We start from the raw sequence: 21,308 nt of genomic DNA, 5'->3' as shown, positions 1-21,308 counted from the left end.
TAAGTAGTTTAACGTGTGAAATGTGCATCGTGTGATTTTACACATTAAATTGTTGTTATCACATTTGATTTCTTACATTTTACGATGAAACATATAATAATGTGTGAAATCTCATATCTCATCATGTGAATCACATGAAACAGAACAACAGAATTACATTTTCTTTCTTTCTTTCTTTCTTTCTTTCTTTCTTGTCTTTTGCATTATAGGTTGCTGTATACATAAAGAAACCATTCGATTACTATAAATGCAAATCTACATAAAGAAAGAGTATTTTTAAAACATAATTTTAATCTATCATTCAGTTTCATTCATACAAAGTTACAGAAATCTAAATTATATTGTAAATATTTGCCTGAGTATACATACAGTACATAGTATATTAATGTTCACATTAGTGGAAAGGAAAATAGACTTTGTTCTTAATACTAATATGAAGTTCAATTTTGCCCTCCAATGTATAAGCTTCAGTATCAATTTGACTTCTACCTACAAATTACTTTTAATGCCAATACAATTATTGACCAGGTGATCTCAATTCTGCACACATCTGTTATCATGTTACTGTGCTGCTACCTACACGTTATAAACACAATATATAGTTATTTAAAATACACAACATTATATGTGCATTTTTCATCAATAAGGCACAATAGTTAAGTTCCACAACATGTTAATCCACCAGTCAGGTGCTACTTACTTTAATAATCACACCGATTAAATGTACTTTGTTCATTTTTTCATCTGAGTGAGATTAACATAAATCCTTTAAACCTGCAGCTTCACACTCTGCTCAGTAAAACCATCAGAGGGAGAAGGATATACATGCAGAATAAAAATACAATCATTTACTTTACTCTGATGTTGAAATAATTAAGAAACATGGTAGAGTCAGCCTGTTAACTAAAAATATGACTTTAATATAATATAGAGCAAAGGACATATGATACATACATAAGAAGTAAAGACAAACCTAAACTTTATCATCCAATGTAGCATCTTAACACACTTGACTGAATCATTGCTATGCCCCCTTGTGTCTAAATAAAATATAACAATAGATCTGGTTTGATAAAACATTGAACTTATATATTAAAAATTGATAGAGTTCAATTAACACACATTTACTACTAATGCCAGAGCAACAATTAACTGAAGGGAACAAGAAGGGAAAAAAGAGTAACCCTAACCCTAACCCTTTAAATATACAAGAATACATTCAACATATTTTCAATTTGTTCATTCACTTCAGTTTTCTATTAAACAATGAAACCACTGACTGGATTTATGTGCATATGAGTTTTTTTGTGTGTAATTTCCTTCAATCACAAAACAGAAGAAGGGGATCAACATAAGGACATTAAATATTAATTTATTTCACAGATATAAGTCAAAATATTGCTATAACACAGTTGTAGGCCTATAAATCACATTAAAGCACTGATTTCAAAAGTTTTAAGGCATGTTGACAGAGAATATGAACTGAACATACAATATGCTCATTATTAACCTCCAGGATACAGAAGGGTTTATAACAGGCATTAGTTTTATTAAAGATGAAAGCTGAATCTAATGATACTCTCTGTCCTCAGGGATCCAGCCGCTGAGAGATCCTCAACATTTGTACAGAACGTCCAAAAATAAAAGCATAAGAGGAGAAGGACAATTTTTTTTTGTCTTAAGCACTGTTGTTAAATTAGCAGCAAAGTGCAGAATAACAGGAGCAAAAGAAGCAGCTTCATAGTGTTTCATATCAACACAGTGTTCAGTGATTTTTTTTTAACACACATAAACACATACTGTATCCACATCTGTTACCGACAGATGTTACTACTACAAAAGAACCAGTGATTTGGCACATTTACTTTGACCTGGAAAGGAAAGTCAGAGGTACAGCGTCACAGCGGAGAAACTGACGTGAACATTTTACTGTCTGTAGTTTGTGTCACATTTACACTGCTGGAAGGTCTTGATGTCTTTGAGGTCTTTCTCCTGTAGAGGTATAGCCGGCGGGAGAGGAGACATCATTTCTCATTTCTCCTCACTAGAAAACAAAGAGGAGTATTATTTTTTCCTTTGTCGTTTAGATAACAGAGGACAACAGCTGATGTTAAGAGCCTGTATGGGAATGGGAATTTACAATCTAGACAATTCTATTATACATCCAATGGGTGTACCAGACATAGGCTCATGAACCCAATGCTTAGGGCTTTACTAAGCTAGAGACTGTTTTAAGTTACTGTTTCACTGTATATTTTAAAATGTTAAATAGACTGTACTTATATTGTGCTTTTCTAGTCCTTCAACCACTCAAAGCGCTTTTACAATACATGTCACATTCACCCATTAATACACACATTCATACACTGATGACAGGGGCTGCCACACAGGATGCCAACCTGCCCATCAAAGCCTGCAATAAAAATTTAGTGAAGCAATTTAAAGCGATGGTTCAGCATAATTTCGTCCTAGCGTCATGCACCATGAGGTCTATCTAATCAGCGTGATCCCGCACAGATCTCTAGATGTGCTGTGCGGGATCTTGCGATATTTCCACAATGTTTACAGCTAGCAGTAGCAGCAGAGTAAAAGCCATCAGGTAAGTGCTTATTTTAATAAACTCCTGGTGTACTTACAAACTTTCCAATGCATCGATTTATGAGTAAAGACCCTATTTATACTACTGTAGAAGTTTGATAACAATCCAGGCATTATTAGTGGGGTCATTTACCTGATACACTGGTGGTCCCATTAGCGCCTGTACTAAGCCATTTGGCTGATAGCTCTAACTCCACTATTTTCCGACCAAATTAAAATAAATGGCTGAGGCACTGATTAGATAGACCTCATGGTGCATATGGCGCTAGGTCGAAATTACGCCGAACAATTGTTTTAAGTTCAAAAACTAAAAGCTATATATAACCTTATGTAATAATTTTGCATAGTGTCATATAGTACTTTTTTACAATAGCTGTGGAGTGAAGTGACAGTGTGACGCTTTATGGTTAACCTGCAGAATGTCACTGAAAAGAAGCAAAAAAAACCCAAGTATTTGTTTTTGCATGATTCAGCCCACTTGTTTAAGGTAAAGAAGGCGGACATAGAGCACACTGATGAGCGTGATATGAAGTCCACACTAGATGTCTGCCACCCCAGTCTGAACCTGACAAAGTACCAAGCTGAGGTATTTTAAATGTAATCTATTACGAAATGTATTTTGACCATTCCAATTATCTGTGTTCATGTGTGTGATAATTACACAATGTCCAATTAGGAACACATAGGTGAAAGAGTGTAGCCAATGCATTGTATTAGCCTGGTGAGCTAGCGGTGGCAGCAATAGGGCAAAAACAAATTAGGTCTCAAGTCGGGTTCAGGTCTCCAATTTGGATGTACAAGTCTGGTTTACTTTATCTAATTAGGTCCTAAAAATGAGGCTGGATTTGGGCCTAAAACTGAGACCCAAACCCAGCCTCATTATTCTCACACTTCTTCACACTGAATATTTCCAGTTTTCCATAATCTGACAAACATCCATGAAGAAAAACAGGTTATATCTAAAATTATAAATATGATCAAATCAATGAATTACACAGAACATGGCATGACTGTTTTTGATGAGATGTCTCCTTCTGGTACAAAACCCTTTACATATTTTCCCCACTGTAAATTTCTCAACAAGTACTGTATGTTTCATGTACATAGTGAATCACTTTTTGAATTATGGGAATATGTTTGCATTCCCTTTTTGTTGGTGTAGCTGTCAGTTTTTGGATGTATATATTTTTTCCTTTGCATGGATGTTTGAGACTTTGCTAGTTTAAGAATCAGCTCATTTTATTGGGAGCTTGAAAATATTCTTTTTCCTCAGCGCACTCCAAAAAATAGTATTTTATATTTCCTGGTGTATTTTTCCTTCCTGCCTGCCAGATTATGTTTCAACAGACAATTGTCTGTTAAAAGAACATTTAACAGTATTTATTTTTCATTTCTTGACACCTTATTGTATGGGTCAGAAACAGCTGGCAACATGAAGGCCATCTATTCAAATAAACAGCTACAAAAGAATAATTAGGAGAACAAATAGAGGCTGGCAGATAAGTTCAAAGTCTTTCCTTTTCATCCTCACTATAGAGTTTGAATCCTACTGTCTTCTGTCAAGAGGCTTTGAGATTAGATTAACTCCGACGTCTGCGGGCTTCCCACAGAGCCTGAGTGAAACTGCTTAATGTAGGCTGACGAACAGCTTCATATAAGCCTGAATGAGGATTTTGTGGTTATGTAAGAGAAATGCTGTAGAAAAATTCAGGGAATTCAAAGACCTTAGGCTTTCACAGGCTGACATGGACACGAGGACTGAGAGGGAGTGGAGAGTGCAGAACTCAGCTTAGTCATAGAGTCTAGACGTCACAGAATGCCAACGGCGTCTCTGGGACCCAAATGCTACCACAACCAAAGAATAAAGTTCCAAAAAGACAAGAGCATGCTGGGAGAGTGCTGAGTGATAAGTAGAAAAATGTAAGGGCTTTTAGATGAAGGTTAGTTTGTTATGATTCACTTTTAGCCCACATATTTCTACTGTCTCCACTCAGCTTCTGCGGCAGCAGCTGACATCACTTGCAGAAACAGCTCTTTGCCCACAAGAAAAGATCAATGAAAAAAAATCAAAAAAAGTAGTTTATGGATCATTTGCTGCTTACACGTTATGGATGCTTGGACACAAACGACTGATCAACTCCAGCTGGGTCGCCTGGGAGAGATTTTGTGAGGCTGAAAATGCAGCACCACACAGTATTAGGGCCACTGTTGGGGATAAAACATCTGAGAGTGCAGCTGAAGCCTAATTTTATGAGAAAAATATATATATTTGTAATTTTTTTGTTGTTGAAATATTTTTTGGGGGAAACTATTAATATACTGTAAATGAACAAACCATTTTAGAATTGTAATGAAGTAAATGGGTGACAGCAGTCTGTTCGCTTCTGTGTCAAGATGAGGTATCTATATCTATTGACAATGGCTCATAATCAGGGTTTTAGGACCTAATAACCCCCAACATTTTGTCCCCCATTCAACATATTAAAATTAATTACATCTTTTGAAGTTTTTGAACTCCAGTGAGCAGTGGGATTGTGACTTTTTTTCTCCAAATATTATAACTTGAAACTCTAAAAATCTCTACTAATGTACACCAGTAATAAGGAAATAGTTGGATATTTTGCGATGTAAACTTGTTGGAGTCTTTAATTGAGAAGATTGATACCACTTTCATGTGGTAGCAAACTACAGTCAGCAGCTGGTTAGCTTAGCAACTGCTCTGAGCTAGCTAGCTGTTTCGTTGTACCCTATATAGTAGATATGAGAGTGGTATCAATCTTCTTCTCTAAATTTTGACAAGACCAGTATTTTGCTAAATGTGCAAAATGGTAGCTTTTTGATTAGCACAAAGGAAAAGCAAAAGTACATGAAAAACAAACAGCAGGGATGTCGCAGGGGCTTATTAGTAAAAACCTTTACAATTTATCACTATGGATACTTGTAATTTATTATATTTAGACCGTTATTCATGATGGTCATCTGTATTTTATGGTAGCCTATATTGTCCAAGAGTTGTGTGACTATTTTATTTTAATAAACAATGTAAGTTATGACTCAGAGAGGTATGTTTGAGCAAAGTTTTCTGCTTGCTTGTCCCTCCTTAGCACTACTTTGACTAAATTTCCATTTTTGTACTCTCCACTCCCTCTCATTTTTATTTACATAAATCCTACACTTCAGAAACCTATAGGTGATGTCACAAATGTAAAGTCTGTGTTCACTACAACAGATGTTAAAATCTCCATGGTGATCAGTTTGTTAGTTTCATTAATCAAAATACTTGATTGGATTAAGTTAAATTCAAATCAACCTGCACATAAAAATCTTACAGTAACGGGTGAAGGTTCAGATTAGTTTGATTAGAAAGGTGTTATTTCTCTTGGTGCTGAGTGCCACAGATATGGTAAGGGAATATAGAGAAACAGACTAATGTATCGTTGGTTTTGGTCTTTTTTAAAGGATTTGTTGACAGTAAGAAAAATACAGAAGACCTTGTAATTGGAAATGTTTCGCATGTAGATCATAAAACTAAATATTCATACCAGGTAAACATCCATTTCAGATTCTGACTGGCTTCGGCTGAGGGACGGCAGAGGATCGTCCAGAGCGATGGTTGAACTGGAGGCTCGTCTGTATTCACTGCAACATAAATACAAATACATACAGTGTAAAGATGTATATAAGCACACTAAATGACCGTTTTCTGCTTGTAGCTCCACTTCTGATGATATTCATGATTTCACTCAACATTTACATTCACTCATAATTGAAGAAAGCCTCCAAACTCATGTTTGCACTACAAAATGACCCATATGACTGTTACAAAAGCTTCATTTGCTTGAGTGTTGTCTGATCTGCCACTTCTGTCATCAAGGGGTGGTCATATTAAAAAGACAACAATGCTAACTCTTGGAGATGGGATGCTGACAGCGCTCTCCTTTGATTGTGAGAGATAGCATTCATTAGTCACATGACCACATGGGGTTACTTATTTACAATTTTTAAGTGTTTAAACAAACACTGGCGTTTTTCTGATGAGTCTCATATGTGAGCTCCCTCTCAACCCAACTAGTCAGTCTTTTTTTATTCTATATACATCTTGATCACATTGGGCTTTTTCTTTAAGAAGAAAGATAAAAAAAAACTGTAAAATGTGTATCTAACACAGGCTGTTTTCTGATTCCCAGAAAGCTGGCTTGTAAAGAAGCCACACATGTATGCTACCTGTTGTCAATGTCCTCTTCATCATTAGGGGCACACTCAAAAGAAACAGTAGTCCTTGGCAGAAGATCTGGCTTCTGTGAGGAACTGTAAACTGCTGGAACAAGCAGACAACAAATCAGTGAATCAAATCCAAGAGCAAAGATTCAAAGTTTGCCCTAAAAATGTCAGAAATAAAAGTATTCAATTCATCTTACCGTTTCCATCCAGGTTATCCATGCTTTGAGCTCTCTTCTCCGCCTTCTCATCCTTCTGTGGGGACAGAAACTCCTGAGAGACTGACTTTGCTGCGTACAGGGAATTCTTCTTCCTCTTTGAAGACGCTCCTCTTAGAGCTGAAACACACAAAGGAGCTAAGTGTTAAAAATAAACCTGACTGTTTATGCAGGATACAGAATACAAAGGAGTTATGTTAGCCGAGTGACTTACGATGGATCTTTTTGAATACGGTTGAACCCATGAACTTCAGAAATCTGTCTGCATAAAAACCGGGCCTGTGAACTGAAACCTTGTCCTGAAAAGGAAACAAAGCTATTAGTTATACACACACATACACACAGAGACAATGAGGAGGAGGGGGAAATCTGAAGTTACATACCCCATCATGTACAAGCGCTTTCCAGGAGTGTTCCACCTTCTTAATGAACCTGAAAATAACAAATAGCAATTAAAAACATCATCTGCTTTTTATTGCAGAATTTAAATGATTAAAGGTGCAGTGTGTAGAATTTAGTGGGATCTAGTGGAACAGACTGGGCAAAAATTGAATAAAATATGTATAAGTATGTTTTAATTAGTTTATAATCAGCTGAAAATGAGGACTGTTGTGTTTTTGTTACCTTAGACTTAGCCTTTTATATCTACATAGGGAGCAGGTCCCCTTCCATGGAGCCCACCATGTTTCTACAGTAGCCCAGCATGGACATACCAAACAATGATTCAAGAGAGCACCTTTAGCATTTTTGACAATTTTTATGTCCACCATAGGTTCTCCTAGAGGCTTGGAAAAGAGGTCGAGGTTCAGGGGTTTTCATCTAGTTGCAATCTGCAACCTTACCACTAGATGCCACTGAATCCTACACAATGCACCTTTAATGGCTCTCTGTTGTAAATGTGTCCATTTATTAGTTGATTATAATTAAATACTGAAACAGTCTAAAATAATGTCTGCCTCAACACTACTAACAGCCTCTGGTCAAATGTGAATGTGTCTGTAAAAGTAAATCTAAAGGCTAAAAGTGACTTGCAACAAAACCAATTCCTGTGTGTGTGTGTGTGTGTGTGTGTGTGTGTGTGTGTGTGTGTGTGTGTGTGTGTGTGTGTGTGTGTGTGAATGCTTCATACTGCGAGCTCACCTGTAGGACTGCAGGATGTCAATAATTCCTAAAAAGATGAGCAGGTTCTCATCTTTATGTCTGGCAGGAATTCCACCCAATCTGTAATAAAAAGATTCAACAACATCAGTTCCTCTGGTGCAGTGTGTAACAACTTCTCCACAGTTGTTGCAACAGTTAAATGAAATATTCAAAGCTGTCGCACACATGACTGATTTTACACTGAACTGGTAAAATTTTGTAATTTGGTTACTATGGCGACACTATCAGGGCAATCTTCCCCACATTTGAGTGTATGTTATATGGACCGTGTCAGACTGTCGCTCACACAACTGATTTCACACTGAATTGGTCAAAATTTGTAATTTGGTTGCTATGACGACACTATCAGGACACTCTTCCCCACATTTGTATGTATGTTATTTGAACCGTGTCAGACTGTTGTGCAAAATTTCACAACACTGAGTTTTGTTCATGGGAAAGCAGTTTGTGTAAGAGGACAGAAGAAAAAGCAGAAGAAGACACTTTTTAAACTAAACAGAGAAAATAGCAGGTGGGACATTAGAGAAACACAGGCACACCTCCTACAAACAGAATTGCATCAGTAAAGCCATCATTCCATATATTAAATGTGTATTTCACTATGAAACACTTTGTTTGGAGACCCTTTGATTTGTAAGTGAGTAAAGAGAGTGTTACTTCAAAAATGACAGTCTCCTTTAAAATCTTAATTGTAATGCTTTTGCGCACAGCATTAGATCATTTATATGGCAATGATCTGTTTTCAGGTAGCGTTAAATATCATTTCTAAAATATTTACAAAAAGATGCTTAATGTGCAAAAAGTGTTCTCACGTGTCGTCATCTGCCACTGGTTCAGGGTCCTTGACGTTCCCCTGGATGGACTCCAGGGCAGTGGAGTAGAGGACTTTCTGTCCTTTCCGGCTGTCGCCTCGGTTTCCCCGGTTCAGCGGCTTCCGGTCCAAAATGTGGATCCCCAACAGGAGACTGTAGTCCATGATCTTAAAGCTTTCAAGGACCTGATGAAAGATGGAAACCCATAAATAAGCAGTAATAAGTTAGATATCCTGGTATACTTTTTGTTACCTGACCATCATGTATTGAAACTAAAGGTTGCTGTTTATACTATAATCTTGTATCATGGAATTTGTTCAAGTTAATTATCACTGTGTCACCATTAGAAGGCATTTTTTAACATTAATGACCAAATTGTTAAAATATACTAACATTTGTAGTATGCAGTTGGTATGTTAGGTTATAATTATTAAATAATTGTAAATACACTCTATTTTGAAATGATAGAAGGCATGCATGCCCCTCCTCATTAACCCCAACATACGCTCATTTATACTGAAAACATGGTTATGGCTATGTAGTATGAAATTGGGAAAAATGTCCCTATGGCAGTAAACAGTCTCAAATAATTATTATTGATGGGTATTATGTCTAACTCTTTTTTCTACCATCCACAGAGAACATCTCTTAAAGAGCCCCTCAGACATGATATAGGACATACACAAAAAAATTAGTTACCCTGTAAAACAGTTCTTAAAATTGCTTCATCTCCTTCGCCCTATAAAAAAATTCAGAATCTACAAATATTTTAACTGCGTGACCCAATATTTCTTCTTACTTCTCTGTAAAGTACAGTAAAGCCATTCTCAGTGTATGTGAACTGGAGGCATCAAGTTTCCACATCACACTTGTGTAAGTTGGCCTTCGATTAGCTCCAGACTAGTTGTGATTTCGCAAATCTTGCTCGTAAGTACACGCCTTTAACTCAGACTTTAGATGAGGTCATAGAAAATTTTCATGAAAGTGAAAACAGCTTCTAGTATCACTCTGCATGTACATTATTCTGCACAGCGAAGCTCAAACATTCAACTAAAGTAACTTTGCTGACTGGAGGAGGGCTTCAAACAAGCTATGAGTTAACCTCTCCAAAACATAAGCAGGTCCCAGTTAAAGGGGCTAAAACTGGATCTGGGAGTTCAGTCCAACATAAGCCTCGATCCCTGTGACTGAACACTGATGTCATGAAATAACTCACAAACAAAAGAGGCATTTAATACGCACTGAGCTACCTAACACACTAACTGCCCAGTAAGAACACTGTACACTCAGATGGGCCAGTTTGTGCTCCAGAGTCCAGCTGCTCAGCCTGATCATATGAGTCAGGCGCTCGTCTCTGCTGGGCGTTAATCCCCCCCCTCCCCCCTCCCCCGCTCCCCCACATCAAGTGGCCACTGTTGGTTCAAACTAATCAAATACCAGGCAGGCACTAATGAGGTCATCATAACAGCTCAAGACTGAACTGTACTGTGGGGGCGTGAATCATAGAAATGGGCTGTCACGGTTGCATAATGTTACTGAAGTGGTGCGCTGATCACCTGCTGAATTCAGCTCAGGCTGCATTGAGGAAAGGTTAAAGCCACAAGTGAGTGCTGCAGTGAAATGTTGATTACTTGTTTGGAGAGGAAACATTGTGATCATACATTTATCACTTAGCATTGCTGCTTATCTGTTTTTATATAATTATCCATGTGTTTTGGAATATTTACTCATTATTATTATTATTATTATTATTTACTCAATTTAGTATATTTCTACAGATTTAACAAAATAATATGTAAAGCTCTAGACTTATTCCAATAATTTTAGATAGAATTTTTAATTTTCTTTTGATATTCAGGGTATGTATTTTCCTTTTGCGCCACTCAGGTCAAAATGTAAAATCCAATATATTTTGAAGTATGGACACGGTAGTCTCTAGAATCTCTCATTAAAGTCTCATTAAAAAAATACTTTGTATTTAAGTTTAAATAATTGAAATATCTAACAGGATTTTGTGAACACACAACGTTATTAGAAAGATAACCAAGTAAAAATAATGATTTCTCCACCAAACATCTGTAATTCTGCTTGAATTTTGAAATATGCTGCACTTTCCCGAAAATATTTTAAACAGAACAACGATTCTGAGGTTTAAATTAATCATAATACCAACATAATATCCCACTGTGTGAATAGATAGAAGATTTTAACGTGAACACACCCGACAGTCCCTCTGTAGAGTCTTCATCAGGCAGTTGTAGGTGTCCAGGTCAAAGTGCAGACCCTCATGCATCTCCTGGAAGTCCAGGTCTTTGAAGGTGGGTGAGGACTTGTTGCGCTCTTTGCGTGAGGCGCGGCGTTTGTACGAGGAACCCTTCAGGTCATACTTGTAGTGCATCTTCATGGCGCGCGGCAGCACGTTGTTCATCACCACCACGCGGAGGGTAACACCGGCTAACTGGATGCAGTAGAGGCCGTAGAATTTGGGCAGCAAAGTCCTTGGGTTCTGATTCAGGTTCTGCAATAATGAAGACAAAGCAGGTTGTTTTTTCAGGGTAAAATTTTAAGTATGATGTTGAGTTTTTCCATCCATAAAAATACAAAAGTCATAATGTCTTGAGAATAATATTGGGATCATCTCAAAGCCTCACATGCTATCCCTTTGCTTTGATATCAGTTTAACCATGAAACCTGGATTCTTTACATTAGACATGGATCCATAAAAAAAGCCAATGAAACCAGTGCAGAGGAATGGAAGTAAAGATCAGTACTTGTCCAAAATGATTACATGAAAAGCCTGAAACAAAAAGGGAAACTGCAACTTCAAAAAAATAACCACAAACAGGCCAGAAACAACAGCTGAACGGTAAGTCATCTGCAAAATTCAAGGACACACCCACACAGGAAAACCTGTGCTCTCTAACCACAGAACCTGCTCAAAAACAGGAGAAATGATCATCACCCAGCTGCGTGTTACTGCAGTTTATGTACATGTATTCTCAGATACTACCACATCCTAGTGTTACTCAGTAATCTAGATTTAGGAAATAAAAAGTCCCTACAATAACGTCTTTTTGTTGTTGTTGTTTTTTACTTATTTATGGAACATTTCTAAAACTTTAGCAGCAATCAATGTGGGGAACGTGGATGAAGTACTGCAAAGTGAGTTATTCTGTATAGTAGAAAATATACAACAAGGGGAATTTATGGCCACTGCAGTCAAAACAGATGCATGAAGAGAGATTGCAAACAACATCAAAGCCAGATGCACATTTGAATCTTGTTTGCACCACTGAGGAAGGCGCAACAACAAGTGATGTAATATCCTATCAAAAGCACATCTTGAGAAAACTACTTATGAGACTGCAGCTAAAACTGCCCTTCTTTGAATGATACATATCGCAGTATTGGTCAATGTGACTCTGAAAGTGTCTCTTTCTTTAACCTACCCTGTTGCATGTATTCCTGCTGCTGGTTTCAAACTATTCTGTTGATCAGTTGGTGGCAATAACAGGCAAAGAAATTAAGTAATGCACAAACAAAGGCCGGGAAAAGGAAGATTACCAAACATGGATGTAAAAAATGCAGGATTTAAAGGTGCAGTGTATAACCAGAAATTTCAGATAGCAACCAAATGAATACCAAACCCCTGCAGGGCAGGTATGTCCAAACTATTCCATCAAGGGCTGTGTAGGTTTTTGTTTCAACCAATCAAGAGACTGTCTGAAGACAGCCTCTGCTTGGTTGGCTGCTTGGTTGCAATGAAAACCTGCAGCCACATGGTCCTTTATGGAATAGTTTGGACATGCCTGATGTAGAGGAACATACAGTGGTCACAAAACCTGTGAAAAACATGAAAGGCCCTCTCTAGAAACAGGGTTTGATTGAAATTCTACAAACCGCACCTTTAAAATAGGAATTTCGAAGGTGTTTTGTGTGGAATTAAATGTTTCATGTTTGTTAGGCTTCAAGCATACAGTATACATAGTGTGTTTGGTAGGAAACACTGAATGTACACTCACAAGGCAGCAAGTCCAAATAGTCACTTTTACATGTAACCCTTTGACAAAAATATATGTTGGTGTGCATGTAAATATATAGAGAGTGTTTGTTTACCATGTAGTAACCAGGAAGCAGCTTTTGCAGGAACTCAGCCTCTTTATGCTGCACAGTCTTAATGATGAACTCATCATCACTGGTAAGGTAGAACCAGGAACTGCTAGCACCGGGGTTGGTGAGCTCGATCAGAGGCTCGTTGCAGATGGAGTACTGCAATTCAGAATGAAGCAACAGTCTTACCATAACATTGTGTTGCAATCATATCAACTGAAACTTCCGACCAAATGCTACTGAATCAGAATGATGACGTGAATTCAACTGAGTGGCCACACTCACCAGATAGTCGTCCGGTTTGATACCAAACAGCTCTCTGAAGTAGCGAAAGGCCAGCGGTGCGTACGTTTTCAGACGGAAATCTGGGAAGTGATGTGCTGGGGTCATGTTGCTGCCCTCACTGGAAGACAAATAAAATGTTTTGATGTTAGTGTGAGAAAAACATCAGTAGCTGTTTGCAACATATTACTGCTGAAATGTATGGGTTGCTTACTAAAACCACAAATATTCATGTAAATGTCTGAAAAGGACTTCCCTATTTTTCTTAACATATACAGATACATCTGTATACTGCTGTTATTTATAGGTTAAATATTTGATGCTTTGTTTTATGGACACATAGGAACTGATCTGTTTTTGTAAATTCTTAGCAGGCTTCCTGGAAAAACAGTATTCAGTTGGTACACTTCCTATAATTGTATTGTAATTCATTGCTAGTGTAATATAGTGAGTCTAGCCCAGAGAGCACTAACTAAACTCAAATAACTGTTTTAGAACATAGTCTCATTTGCACAGATAAAGAAATACCAATTATTAAGGACTTACAGACCTGTAAAATAAGCCAAAGCAAATATAATAAGGCCTTTCTAGGTCAGCTCACTCACATTGCAAAAAATGTTTGCTAAGATTAGGTGATTAAAAGGAGACACGTGTTGTTTTTTCGTTTTTTTCAAATGTGAGAGGAACAAACAAAATGCCATTAGCCACCATTGTACAGAGGTGGGCATGAAAAGAAAAACATCTTTCTTTAATATATGTGAACTGATCCTTTAAGCTTATTAATCCCATTAGCCAAATGTTAAAAATATGTGTGTTAGTGAGTACCTGGGCAAGAAGACGCTCTCCACCACAGAGAAGTCCTGCATGAGAACATCTCTGTCCGGTTTGGAGCTGCGGTTTCCCACTGCATAGCCAATCCCCAGCTGAATAGCTCCTTTTAGGGCAGCAGCTGTGGGCTAACAAACCATAACAAGGATGAAAAAGACATATTTGTAAAAAACTAGGCCTACAATATTACCAGGTCTACAATTCTAACCAAACTGTATTCAATTCTAAGATGTATAAACTGTGTCTGAAACTTCACATTGACAGGTTATTTTGAGGTTGGTTACCATTGTTGTACATTGATACAGCCATGCTTTGAGCCTAAAAGGTAACACCCATACAGTGAAGTAAAATGAGAAGCCAAACACTAATTTTAGAATGTTCCATCAACAAAATGTACTGTACTGAAATCTCTCTGTAAGCCAGAAACTGAAGCTGATCAACCTAATCACCTCGTTATTCACCACCGCTCTGTTCCCTCCATCACCACACAGCTCTGTTATATAACGCACATGTGTTACTCATTGTTTTACTGATATTTCTCATCATTACTTATACTGTATATTAATAGAACTGTACTGTGCGTCCCATGTGGCCTTAAAAAGCCATATTCCCACTTAATTGACAACAACACATTTCTGTCACATAAACCCAGCATAAAACCAAATGTTTATTTCTAGTCCTAGTATATTCTAGTATAGAATTTGTGAAATTAAAACACAAGTTGGTAATTGACATTGAAATGATTGTGCTTTGGCATCTTAAAAGACTGCTGAATATCATTTGCCTGTTTTAATAGGCTGATGAGTAAAGTTTAATTAACTGTAATTTTTTGTATGTTTCAATGATTTCCACTGAATCATATCTGCTTTGATATCAAGGATTTTGTAATAGTCATCGCAATAGTCATCACATTCTTTGCTCTCTGGAATTTCATCATTAACAATGACGTCCTTACCTTTTTATGATCTTTTGACACTTTAGAGGTTTTGGTTCCACTTCCTATACTGTCAGAACTGGCGTTTGACATCTTTTAGACAGAGAGAACTTGATTAGAGGGAAGCTCGGATGTCGTTCCTCCAACTGTGAGGCGGACTGAGTTCCTTTTTTCCTCTAAATGATGACGGACGCCGTGATTTACCTTGCACGAACTTTACCGAAACTGCATTTTCCAGGTAGACCGCTCCTGTATATGAGGTAGAGAGAAGAGCAGTTACAAACTGTGAAGCATTTGAATGACTGTCCACGCAAAGCACATTAGTTAGTAAAGAACTTACAGAGCCTTAAAGTGGGCAGACCTTTCTGTCTGGGGCACTGCTATGTTCTGAAGGACCTTCAGTGTTTGTGTGAGTCTTTAACTCCATAGTCCTACACAATAACCCTTGATCCCAATTAAGAAGGATTGGAAAATCATTACCAAATCCCCCTGTTTTATAACAGTACATAGAGGGAACTCAGTACTCAAAAGGAGAGGGTGATGACCAAAACAGAAAAAAGAAGTAGAAAGAACAAAGTCAGCTGCTTCACGTAGTCTAGCTGTAGCATTCGCTACTGAAATATTACTGATGAATCCACTAGTTCATAAGAATGGTAACATTTACTTCTGTTGTACATTTCCAGTGAAATTATTTTTTGTTTCTAACTTTTTGGAGCATGAAAGCTCCAAAAAGGTTTAGATAATATTTTTAATTAACCTTCCTGTTGTCTTCCTGTCGACCATGGAACTTTTGTCCTTCCCGGTCAAAATTGATCCAGTCTGGTTTGACTGTTTATAAAACATAAGGTATAAATTATCCCCCAAGACAACTTCATGCCAACTTCATTTCAACTTATTACCACAGGTTTGACATATTTTTGTCAACCTGAGATCAACAGGAGGATTAAAGTACCGAAATTAAATACTAATGTATGCAGTATACTAGATTCTAAATGTACTCTATGTCACATTGGACTGTAAATGATGTAGAGTTGACCAATAAATGTCCACCAAGTACAGACAAAATCCAAAAAGGATTCTGTATCATGATTAAAACCATATCATCTGCAATTTAACTGTATGTAACTTCGATCACAAAACATATGCGGCAACAATGACCTGTTATTAGCAGCTATACAAGATTTGGCAGTCAGCACTTTGATAATATAACACAATTAAGTCTCCAAAGCTGATATAATTATTTAATCAATGTCAATCATCAATCAATCATGTCAATATCAACAGTCTTAAATCCTGGTGGCAGCTAAATAAAACAGGTGAATATACTGACACATACGTACTGAATAGTTTGTTATTTTTTAGGCCCTGTATAGATGCCAACATTCATGTACCAAACATGAAAAGTTACATTCCCACCAAAAAACTTTTTGCATCTCAAGTGAAGCAGCAAGATCCAGCACAGATCTGACAGACGAGCCAATGTTTATTTTAAGAACTGCTTCAGGATGTGGTATTGTGGTCTGAATCGAGGAGAATGAACCTCATGGGGAGGGGGGGGGGGGGGGCATTCATAAGAAAGGTTTGTTTCTCAAGCATCTGCTTAGCAATTCTCCAGGTTGCAGTATTTAAATTAGAGGTATTTGCACCAAAAAGGCTTTGCGATTAGCGGCGACAGTAGCGCATGGGGTTAATTATACAGTATGTACGCGTATACAGCCCTTTGTTGGTTCATTTCAGGTTTCCTCTGCTGAAAACACACCAAGTGATGTAACAACACAACGTGGGTGTAAACATATCGGATTAAGAATTCATAAGTGCATTAGTGTCTTCTGCATAGTTTGAGAGATTAGATGCATGGCTTTCGACTCAAAACAATGACAACAAACAAAAAACTCACAAAAATGCACTAGAAATGCCAAATAAACATGAATTTAACAAGAAACAATAAAAAAAACAGTCGACTGTGGATGTAAAACAGGTAGTGTTTGGTAGACTGTAACAAATACGGAACTGCAAGGTCTTAGCTGTATCTGAAGATGTAGATTTAACCTGGACTGTAAGTCATAGCCTAGTTTAGCTTAGTTTAGTTCTGTCTCCATTTACAAGAGCTCTACACCCAATAAGCATTATACTGTCCAACATAATGGACTGTTCTTTAACAAAAAAAAATCATGAAGTGATGCTAGTACTTCACAACGTGGCCTGGAGTTGCTAATCTGAATCAGATATGAGGAGTGGGCTACAGAGGTTTAGTAATATCACCTTTTTCTAAACTTCACACCCCCTGATTTTATTCACTTTCACTCTTGTAATCTTCAACCCCAACCAACACTGACTCAAGGGACATCACCATAGAGCAAATTCAACAGACATTTCCCTGTGGAACCACAAAATGCTTCATACCACTTTAATTTCCCCACTTAGCACAGGATGGTATTGCCCAATGCCTGTAAACATACTCTGATGTGTTTTGGTGGACTTCCCCTTTAAACACGACCTGTTTAATGTTAGTCAGATTAAGACATCTACATAAAGGTTTGGCATTTTCAGGTTTAGTTTTCATGTCTGTCCATTTATTTTTATATTTAGCCTCCAATTACTCTACAGGTTAATTATATGTTTTATGGTGGCCAGCATGCTTCATTTGATTTGTGATATTAAATATAGATCAGGTAGGCTATTCTTAGCAATTATACTACAGTCACATCAACTCAGCTGCCATAAATAATAATTACCATGATGTAAAAGCATGATTAGTCGGTTAATCGGTCAGTTATTACTTATTACATAATCCCAAACAATGTTAATAAGTGATTAATGGATATTTGAGTATGTTTTGGTTTCTTTAGTTCTCTTTCAGAAACAGTGGTCAACATTTTCCGCGTTTTCTGACATTTTCCTAATGATCAATTAATCGATAATTAAAACAATAATCATTAGCAGCATTGATCATGAACCCTGAATCCACATCCCTGTAAAATAGTTCATCCTGAGCCTCACAGGTGTCACACATCATCACAGGTGTGTTGTTTTAGACACATTGTTCGTTTTAGAGAAGTGTGCGTGTGTGCGTGCATGTGTGTGTGTGTGAGAGATAAAGACACCTGTCAGGCTCAGGTGAACACAGGAGGGGGGGGGGGGGGGTGGATGATGTTTTAAACCTCTCTCACGACACGTTCACCGCGGCTCTCTCTCTCTTTTTTTTGCATACATGTAAAACAAACGGCGACCTCCTCCAGTTTATGATTTCCGACATTTTACTTTCTGTCTCTTGACACTGAAGGGACTGAAGGGAAGTTGAGCTAGTTTCCTCTTCTGATACCATCACCAACTCATCTTCCTCCTTCTTCCTCCTGAGCGAGGCACAGACTGCCAACGCGCTGTCTACCATCATCATCATCATCATCATCATTATTATTATTATTGTTCACAACAGCAAATAAAATAAGCACGTGCGTTATACTTACAGCGGTGTGTCATTCACGCAGTAAACTGAAGTTAGACTGAGTTAAGACAAGTTGGTCTTTCTCTCTGTCTCTCTTTCTCTCAGGATGACGTTGACAGGAAGAAAAGCGTGATCTGATGATGAGAAATGAACGCTGTCTGCCCTCTTACCTGAACAGCACACACCGATGTTTGTGATAAAAAACTCTGTGGCAGGCTGACGATGGTGAGATGAAATGTGAAATGCTGCTGCTGCTGCGACTAAGCATCCTCACCACTTCCTCTCTCTCTCTCTCTCTCTCTCTCTCTCTGCTGTCTCTCTCTATCATTCTTTCTCCGCCTACCTGTTGTGTTCCCCTGTGCCTACGTGAGTTGTACTTGTTAGTATTGCACAGCCTACAGGAATCAGAAGAAAAAAAATGTCAGAAAGGCCTGAGTTTACATTTAGGTTTGTATTTGTGCTTCAGTTGGACACTATTTTAATTTGTTTCATATCTTATGTGACTTTTTCAAAGTGTAAAAGGTATAAAAGTGTATTAACCTCCCAGCTGTCCTCAGGTCAGTTTTGACAGCAGGTGTTAAGACAAAAATGAGGTATAATTTAATTTAAATGAGGCCCCTTGAATAAAATTTCCAAACATATGTGTAAAGCCTGTGGTAATAAGTTGGAATAAAGTTGTCTAAAAAGGTCTAACACAGAATTGGGGCATCATTTACACATTATCCTTTATAAACAGTCAAACCAGACCTCAGTTCTCAACAAATCCTTAAAATGCCATCCTCCCCTTTTCCCTCATTAACAATTCAATAATGTATGAACATGTGCATATATTTCATCATACATACTCTGTGTCATATTTCCACATCACTCTTGCATTATTTGCAAACTGGAACAGGACTGGCTTCCAAATTAGTAGATATGTCACAAATTGTGCTGGTCCACCCCTGAAAGTTGCCCTCCCACATCGCTTTCAAGTGTGTAGGAGGATCAACAGTGGCAGTGAAACTTGTGAAGGGCCGTCTCTAGTGCCAGTGTTTTTGTCCATTCTGGGCTACTGTAGAAACATGGCAGTGCCACATGGTAGGCTTCTTGCCTATGTAGATATAAAGTGCTTATTTTAAGTTAACAAATACAGCTAACAATTTTTATTTCAGGAGATTATACACTGATTAAAACATTCTTATGGATATTATATTCCATTTCTGCCATTTCTGTCTATGAAGATGCTGCTAAATTCTACACACTGCATCTTTAATATCAGATTTTCAGTGGGTACAGAGGACATTTCCCCCTTCAGCAGATGAATTCAGAAACAGTCCTCCTGTGTGAAGCTCAAACACTGAAACATTTGCCCATGTCATTCCAAATTGCTAAAATTGTTTTGGGGACATTTCCATAATATTTGCCTTTTTAATGAAATATTGCATACTTTTACATCTTTTGGTTTCAAAACATAGTGTTTTAAATGAATAAATAAAGTTTAGAGAAGAAATCTTTCTCATCACTTGGTGGAGCTGCTGACCTGTGAGAAGACAGCCTAACCAGACTGTTTAAAAACCTGCAATGTTGGGAACTACAGTAAAATCTCAATCTAGAAAGTAAAAAGGAGTAAAAGGTACAAGTTTTCCCTCTGAAAATCAGTGGAGTTCATTTATAAAGTAGCACAAAGTAGAAATACTCATTTAAAGTACCTAAAAAAATGTACATTTACTTAGTTATTGTTTCCTCTGAGCTCTAAACAAAAATGACTCCAGTGGAGAAAGGATAAAAGTTATATTACATTATATTACAGAATATAATAAGACAATGTGTCTTTTTTTCGTGAAGCAGGCCTATAAACAGAAATCAGTGTGTCTTTCTGACCTCTGGGGGGTGCTATTGCAGCTCAGGCACACATGCCAAACCGTCTCCTTCTATACCACCACTGTGTCATATTCAGTAATAATATGAGCTGATGTGTATCGCATGTTGCAGGAAATCTAAACCACTCGACAGGAATTCATAGTATTTTGTTCCAGTCATTGCATTTAAAGTATATAATTATTCATACAGGGGTTTTGGTTTGAATACTGCATAATATATTTTCAACCACAGTGAAGATAACATCTATAAAGAGATGTTCTGACTCTGTAGTCTGCTCTGAATCCCATGACTTCATACTTTTTCTTTCGTAAAGACAAACTTCCTGATAACAGCCCATTGTGTTAGCTGTTCAACTCAGTGCTTTAATATACTGGTATATAATTAGTCCTGACACACACTCCATACACCAACCCACTTCACTTGTTTTTATTTTTGCTTCTTGAGTTCAAATTTCTGTTTGTCCTCCTCTCCCTTTGTTTGCATTGTGGGTCCTTCCTCATTTCCTGTTCTCGCTTTTGTATTGTGATTATTTACTCCTGAAAACAATTTGTATTTCTCACTGCCTTACTTCTTCTTTTTTTCTCTCTCTCTCTCTCTCTCCACACCTCTTTGGCTGTCTCTCTCTTGTCCTCTAAGTGGGCCAGAGTTCGAGTTGTTGGAGGTTTGTTTGGGAACACCAGAGGGGACAGCCTGCCTGCTCATTGGTGGTGACTTGAGGCCATCAGATTACCAGCTCGGCCCTCCAAGATTCAACACATAACCTTTGTCACATTTGGCTGGAAGACAGCTGTGAAGGTGCAGAGCAGCTGGCTTGGGCTTGATACTGTAAGATTTCCTGT

The 21,308-nt window shown here is 37.6% G+C and overlaps 1 protein-coding gene across 2 annotated transcripts; it reads right to left on the bottom strand.

Annotated features, from left to right (window-relative positions):
• Window positions 1-1,186: 1,186 nt before the first annotated feature.
• Window positions 1,187-18,855, bottom strand: pip5k1ba (phosphatidylinositol-4-phosphate 5-kinase, type I, beta a). 2 transcript variants are annotated; one of them, XM_053340586.1, is made up of 15 exons: window positions 18,629-18,855; window positions 15,183-15,410; window positions 14,225-14,355; window positions 13,403-13,520; window positions 13,124-13,276; window positions 11,229-11,525; window positions 9,008-9,192; window positions 8,175-8,255; window positions 7,418-7,466; window positions 7,249-7,333; window positions 7,017-7,154; window positions 6,823-6,916; window positions 6,141-6,237; window positions 4,701-4,770; window positions 1,187-2,044 (listed from the first exon to the last, which is right to left on the bottom strand). In XM_053340586.1, exons 2-14 carry the CDS (start codon window positions 15,252-15,254, stop codon window positions 4,732-4,734), a joined length of 1,539 nt encoding a protein of 512 aa, XP_053196561.1. In that variant the 5' UTR covers window positions 15,255-15,410; window positions 18,629-18,855; the 3' UTR covers window positions 1,187-2,044; window positions 4,701-4,731. The 2 variants fall into 2 exon arrangements, with proteins under 2 accessions (XP_053196561.1, XP_053196563.1); XM_053340588.1 differs by having other exon boundaries at window positions 6,823-6,913.
• Between the last annotated feature and the right edge of the window lie 2,453 nt (window positions 18,856-21,308).

The sequence above is a fragment of the Scomber japonicus genome, chromosome 19 (assembly GCF_027409825.1).
Source record: "Scomber japonicus isolate fScoJap1 chromosome 19, fScoJap1.pri, whole genome shotgun sequence".
Classification (NCBI taxonomy): Eukaryota; Metazoa; Chordata; class Actinopteri; order Scombriformes; family Scombridae; genus Scomber; species Scomber japonicus.
Note: the sequence above shows the minus strand (reverse complement) of the source record. Positions and strands in the feature narration are given on the sequence as shown.